The sequence below is a fragment of the Phaethon lepturus genome, unplaced genomic scaffold (assembly GCF_000687285.1).
Source record: "Phaethon lepturus isolate BGI_N335 unplaced genomic scaffold, ASM68728v1 scaffold21573, whole genome shotgun sequence".
Lineage (NCBI taxonomy): Eukaryota > Metazoa > Chordata > Aves > Phaethontiformes > Phaethontidae > Phaethon > Phaethon lepturus.
This window is the reverse complement of record NW_010529991.1, coordinates 1-6,829: the sequence shown is the minus strand read 5'-3', so window position 1 is coordinate 6,829 and position 6,829 is coordinate 1. Positions and strand designations below refer to the sequence as shown.

Genomic DNA, 6,829 nt, shown 5'->3' with positions numbered 1-6,829 from the left:
CCCGTGAAAGGGGCGGGGAGAGGGGGAGCCGCTGCTCCGTGTGAGCGGGAGGCAGGGGACAGGGCCCTTGGTGGGGTTCACCTCCCTGGCACGAGGATTATCACCAGCTGGGGTGAAAGGAGAGGAACTACCTGGCAGAAGCCCTGCCCTTTGGTTTTTATTTCATAGCCTAGGCAGTAGGTATATGGGAAATGGATATCTTGGGGGAAGAACCCATATAAACGTGGGGAGAAGAGGCCAGTTCATCCCATTTTGATTGTACGACGTTGAAGTACAGAGGCATTCGCTTTCCAAATGTTTTTATCTTCCTTCCAGAAATAAATTGTCTGCATTTGCATGTTGACAGTCAGATGGTCAGGCTTTTTATAGCAAAACATGTTTGAAGGTTTTACACTGAATTTGTTATGGTTCCTTGGTATCTATTTCCCATCTGAGCTGTTTCTGTTATCGCGGTTGTCCTGCTGGGAATTGATTTGTTCCGTTTCCTTCCCTTAGTTCTTCCAGGTGCCCAAACGGAGACTACTGCTCCAACAGGCGCTTCCAGAAGAAACAGCATGCAGATGTTGAAGTGATCCTCACTGAAAAGAAAGGCTGGGGGCTGAGAGCTGCCAAAGATCTGCCATCGTAAGCCTTTGCTCTTTGAATGATGTCCTCATGCTATTTTATTCCCTCGGTGAAGGGAAAATAAGTTGCTTGTGTTTTCTTAGTTTCACTGACTTTAGTAACTTTGTTGAGGTTACTCCAGCTTTATATACTGTCCTTGTCCTCTGTCAGGTGTCCCTCTTCGTTATCGGCAGCTGCGTATTCACTAATTGCGTGTTAGATCACCCACTCTGGTTTTGCTCTCATCTCATTAGGGATTGTGACTGACAGTCTTGCCCTGACTTTGTCTTGTCTCTGATCTGTCTTCCTGCCTTTCTCTGTCCCCACTCAGTGGTGTCAGAGGAGCACACGCTCTGGTTGCGTCTCTTCTTCTCTTCCCACCTCTGCAAGACTTAACCGCTTCTTGAGTCCTCCTTCTGCTCCCCTTTGGACTATGTGAAGATCCCGTGGGGATCTTTCCTCCCTCGTTAGCCTGTTAGTTAACTGCTGTGCTTCTAAGTGCTGGTTTGACATCAGCCATGTTTACAGATCCAGCTCTGTGTTTGACTCGTCTCTCTCGCTCAAGCCAAATGTTGTTTGCCCATTGTGCCTGGATCAGTGCCTTCAGTGACAGTGGCTGGCACAAAGGAGCTGGTGGGACTTGAATGCGAGGCCTGCACGGTGTCTGAACTCACCGGTCCCCTCCTAGGTTGGCAGCAAGGATAGATGCCGATATTTTTGGAATTATGGTCCTGTTTGGAAGCTGTTGCACTCAAAAAGTGAGTGTGTCTGGGAAGAAGGAGCAGGTCTGAGGCAGGAGTGCCTTCACACTAGGTAGGGTAAGTCAAGGGGTTGCCATCTGCCGTGCTGAGCCAGCACTTTCTCATACTCCCAGTAGTAAAACGAGCTTTAAATGAGGCGGTGAGGGAAGAGAGAGGAGTGAAGACATTCAAAGAGCTGGTGGGGGCTGAAGCACAGGGTGCAGCGGGAGGAGCAGGACGAGCAGGAGGCAAAGATGGGGTTTGCTTGGAGAAAGGAGCAAGGTGGGAGGTGTCTCCAGGTGAGAACAGCTGCGGTGAACTGCCATGCTGCTACGGCCAGCAAGACCCGGGTGAGTTTTTCTCCCCCAGGTTCACCGTTTGTCTGCAGGTTGTGTGGGTGTCCTCTCAGATCCATGCAAGACAAGCAGAAATCAGTCGTGCTGCTCTGCAGGTGGACGACAGATTTGTAGAAGAAATTGCTGGAGTGTCCTGCTGTGGAGAAGCAGTGCCGTGTGCTCAGAGTTTGCCCACGCTCTGATCTCCATCTCTAAAGGCCGTGGGATGGACATGATGAGTCTGTTCAGTCTCAAGCACACCAGAGACTGAGCTTCAAGACAATCTGCCTAGAACTTAATTGTGCAAAGATTTTCTGTAACTCTGGATATTTTAGTGAGTTTCCATGGAAACTTTTTTTTTTTTTTTGCTTCTGTTGAAGACCGAGTTCTGAGGAATCCAGCAATGTTTCTGACACTTAGGAAAGCTATAGGTCTTATGGCAGAGTTTTTTCCTGCTATATTGAATATATGAGACTAATTCACAGGAAGAAGTGGGGAAGAGTTTTGATTGCTCTAGGGAGGTATGCCAAGTTATCTAAAACGCAGTGGAAACCATTTGGCATTTTCAACCCAGTATGTTTAACCGAGAGCACCTTCACACTGTGTTTATGTAAAAGATGACAGCGTCAAGCGATCGTTAAAACAAGCGAGCACTCTCCGGCACTGTTCTGTTGCACAGCAACTGTATCGAAGAAGAGGGTGAGCATTTTCTGGTTCCCGATTTTCCAGATTTGCCAGATAACCTGAGGAGTGTCTGGTGCTGCTGGACCTAACCTTTGCAAGAGCAGGGTCCTGTTGTTTTTGGAATAACGTGAAAGTGGTTGTGATGGGGACCGAAGCGGTGCTGCCGCCCCATATGGAAATAGCAGGTCCAGTTTTATTTAAAGTTTTAGGAATTTCTTTTGGAAGCAAGGTATGGATGTTGTAGTAAAGATACGGCTGGTAGCGAACAGCTCACCATAGCAAGCATCGTGTCTGCTAGGTGGGCTAGGATCAGGAACGTTGAGAAAGTTGGGAAGGGGATAACCGTGTTAGAGCAAGTAAATGAACAAGAGCAGCAAAAGCACCTAGCTGACCTGGGTGCATCAAGGGATTTGGGTATGGTTCCTCGACACTCGATGTGGTGACTTATGACTGGGGCTGGCTGGAATATTGCTTTTGTTTCTGCGTGTGCTATTCTGAAAAGCTGTCGTTTGGAGAGAGATTTGCAGACTGACAGAACTGGGCTGCAGAGCTAAAGCTTGTCTTGCGAGAAGACAACCTTCTCTTGGTAGTCATCCCACCAGAAGACAGTCCGTGGACTGTCACAGATCCAGCGAAGGGTGGAGGGGTTGTACACCCCAGAAGATGACCCATTCCACCCGATGTTGGTTTGTTCAAAGACATTTCTAGCTTGGTTCTCCTCACTGTCATGGGGGCTGGAAGGCACTGTGGTACTACACGAGAGATTAATGATGGGAAGGAAGTGGGATGAGTGGTACCTGCCCTAAATGCTGAGCGGTCGGTCCATGTGGAGCTGGGCAGGAGCCTTTGCTTTCCTGGTGCTCTCCAGGTGAAGCACAAGGAAAGAGTTGCAGGCTTCATGGTGATACTAAGCAAGGGAAGACTTGGGACAGGTATCAAGAAAGCTGTTTCACAATGCGTCTTAGTAGACTGGAGGGTTTAAAGCCCGGCTGCGCTGCAGAATGCAATCTGTCAGGTTTGTGTCTGAGTGTAGGGGTAACTGCTTGTTCTCTTCCGTCTCTGCTTTAAGATTCACCTTTCTTATGGCTAAAAAAGATATTTTATTGACCTTCATTTCACCCAGTAGACCAGTAAGGTGCAGACAGGCTTTCCATTTCAACTGAGGAAACCCGCCTGCCAGCACCTTCTCTTAGTACTCCTTATTTCCCTCTTCACATCGCCCACAAGGTCTTGTTCTTCTGCAGAACAAACCCTGCTCGAAGGGGAGCTTTATTCTCGCGTCTGGGCTTTTCGCTGTGATACACCTACCCATGTGGCAGTGTAAAAAAAATAAATTAATCAGAATTGCCTGAGATTAAGGCTTATAATAATCGTAGCTGCAGCACCAGGATGACCAGGCTGCAAGCTGTATTCAGAGCCCGTCTCAGCAGCCGTTGTCTTCTGTGCCTTGGTGCTTCTCGCTCGCGGCCAAGTGGAGTGATGCTTTTTTCCTCTTGCGTTTTGCAGCAACACTTTTGTCTTGGAGTACTGCGGAGAAGTGCTGGACCACAAAGAGTTCAAGGCTCGTGTGAAGGAATATGCCCGGAACAAGAATATTCACTATTATTTCATGGCCCTGAAGAATGACGAGGTGAGCAGTGGGATTGCTGTGCTTGGCGTCGGGGCAGGCTGGCTGGGCTCACCCCTAGTGACGTACAGCAGCCTGTGAACCCACTAAGCAACGTCCTGAATCTATTAGAAATGTTTTCCTAAGGAAAGAAACTTTGGCTGGCTTTGTGTTGTCATGCCTTGCTTTTTTTTTTTTTTTTTTTTTTTTTTTTAAACCCCATTGCTCAGTTTCAACCTGGTTTAACAGGAGCCTGGTAGCTTAACTTTGTCCTCGGAGAGGAGAAATTGTCCTCCCCAGGGAAAGGATGGAGTATGGCCTGTCCCTTCCACACGAGCAAACCTCTGTGGGAGAGAAACCGCGTCTGTGTCCCAGCTCCGGGAGATGCTTCAAGACAAACTCAGTGTTCTTGGATGCCCAAGTAAACCAGTCTAGAAAATGTACCCACAAACCACGTTTCCTCACTTCCCTTGCTCACAGAGCTGGTGGAGTCCCTACGTGCAGGATTACTGTCATTGAAATATTTATATACCAGAAGTTCTTAATTATTGATCTTTGCTTAGCAGCTATTTTGGCTCTATGGGATCGCGGAGCTGTGACGCAGAGCCCGCAGCGTTGCTTTACCTTGGGCAACGGGCCCTCCCTCGCTGAGAACAAAGTGTATAAATAGAAATTTAATACCGTATTCTGCTTGTCTCTTCTGTCAAGACTTTTTGGGTCTGGGTAGCTTTACAGTAAATAAGCTAAAAATACTCCCAGTGCTTTTTTCCTCTTTTATTTTTTTTCTCCCAAAGTCAGCAATTTGTTTAGCTGCCGTGGGATTGTTGTGTGATCACAAGGGGGCACAGGGGAGTGTTTCCAGTTATAAAAGGGAGGACGCAGTGATCCAGGAGACGACCTTTCTATTCAAATACAATGTGTGTGGCAGAGATGTTTGTCTTCCCCAGCCCTCATGGTCATTGTACCATGTATCAGAGGGTCAGAAACCGATATTAAAAATTCAGGATCTCTGCCCAGCTGAGAAACTTTGTATTAACCTGCAGTGAAAACCAAGAACTATGTACCAGTTGCTTAGCGCTCTTCTTTTCTGGGGGCACTTAATATCGTTATAGAACCCAATCTCCAAACCAAGTAAAGGTGATAGCTGGAGCAGGAAAGGTTGATGACTTCTACATGGGTTGTGTTCAAACGCGCGCTGTTCATAGCGATACTGCTTCGTATTTCTGCCTGGTCCGGAGAGAGGGAGGCTGTTTCGCTCTACATCTTGGTTCTTTTCTTTTCAGATAATCGATGCTACCCAGAAAGGAAACTGCTCTCGTTTTATGAACCACAGCTGTGAACCAAACTGCGAGACACAAAAGGTAAACTGCTGGATCAAAGCGGCTGCTGCTGGCTTCTCGCTTGCACTGCCTTGCGACTTCGCGAGCTCAGAGTGAAAAGCATTTCTCCTTTATCTTTACGTCTCTTTGCTTTCAGTGGGTTTTTTTGGTGGTGGTGTAACTTAGTGAAATGGAAATGGCTGCCTTTGAAATGGGCAAGTAGTGCCCAACCAGCTAGCAAATTTTAAACTTATCAGTGATGCTCTTTGAAGGATTAGTCTTGTTAATTTAAAGCTAAACCAGAGTCAAGCCTGGCTTTTTGTAACAACTCTTGTCATCTTGTTTTCTCCTTCTCTTAGTGGACTGTGAACGGGCAGCTCAGAGTTGGATTTTTCACCACCAAACTAGTCCCATCGGGCTCAGAGCTGACCTTTGATTACCAGTTCCAGAGATACGGGTACGTTTCGGCACTCTCTGTGTAAGCTGCTGGATGGGGGATTTTGTGAGCGTTGGTGCAATGAAAAAACCCTGCTCCGAAACAAACCGTTGCAAAGCCTCGTCTAGCAGAGCAGTTGTAAATGGACCGGAATTCAACTATATAAAAAGCTACCTGGATAAAGTTTCTTCTATTTCAAACACAAGGGGTTGGGAGAGGAATTTCCCATTGATTTAATGTCTCTCCCAGTGTTACTTTATTGCCTTTTTGTTCTACTTCATACCATCTCTCCCCAGTGGATATTTCCCAGATAATTATCTTGACTGTTTCTTTCCTCTGTCTAATTATTAATTACCCAAGCTCCAGGCTTTGCAGTACCCCTAAATAACGCCTCTTCTTCCCCACCCACCCGTGTTTTACGACTTTGCAAATACTTGCAGAGCTGTAAAACCCCAACAGATAGCACGTTCCCTCTTCCTGTCCGACTCCAGAAGTGCAGGTGTGCAAGCTCCAGCCTGGGCTCTGGCTCCTTCTCTAAACCTGAGCCTAATATTACTGCTTGTCCAGGTGTACGGGGAAGGATTTCACTCTCTTTATTGCGATGAGCGCAGAATAGCCTCTGACAGGCTCGAAGCAACCTGTAATTATGAGATTAATTGTAGATCCATTTTATAATCCCTAGGCTTTTTAACTGAATACGGTTGTTTAAGGAGCGTCTCTTCCTTCTGGATCCTGCCTTTTGCAACACTATGGCTCTTTCTATACGCAGAAGGATCAGAGATGAATTTTTAGTTGTGTTATAAAATTATTTGTGCTAAAGCGCCAGATGCTGTTGTGTAGTTTTCTGTTCCTGGCACAAATTAGCGGGAAGGCCCGCAAACTTAGCCTCAGCCCTTCTGGTAACTCTTGCAGCAAGGCCCGTTTGATTTCTAGGCACGTGAGAACATCTCTAAAGCTGGGGAATGTCAGGTAATACGCAGTCTGTACACCCATCATTTGATTTTTATCTGTATATGGCTTAGTCAGAATTATTAGTTTCGTATTATGGCTCTGTTAGGGCCTCTCTGATGGGGAATCACAACAGCCCCAGGCAACGCTCCAGGCTT

At 46.9% G+C, this 6,829-nt stretch overlaps 1 protein-coding gene across 1 annotated transcript in view; it reads left to right on the top strand.

The window, feature by feature from the left end:
• The window catches only part of SETD2 (SET domain containing 2), a gene marked incomplete at both ends in the record, with an annotated part of 13,004 nt that extends 7,260 nt beyond the window's left edge, over positions 1–5,744 (top strand). The window contains 4 exons of the mRNA XM_010284127.1: positions 496–624; positions 3,869–3,992; positions 5,252–5,329; positions 5,647–5,744. Of these exons, the coding sequence (XP_010282429.1) occupies positions 496–624; positions 3,869–3,992; positions 5,252–5,329; positions 5,647–5,744 (429 nt within the window). The remainder of the gene's footprint in view (positions 1–495; positions 625–3,868; positions 3,993–5,251; positions 5,330–5,646) is intronic.
• Positions 5,745–6,829: the final 1,085 nt, after the last annotated feature.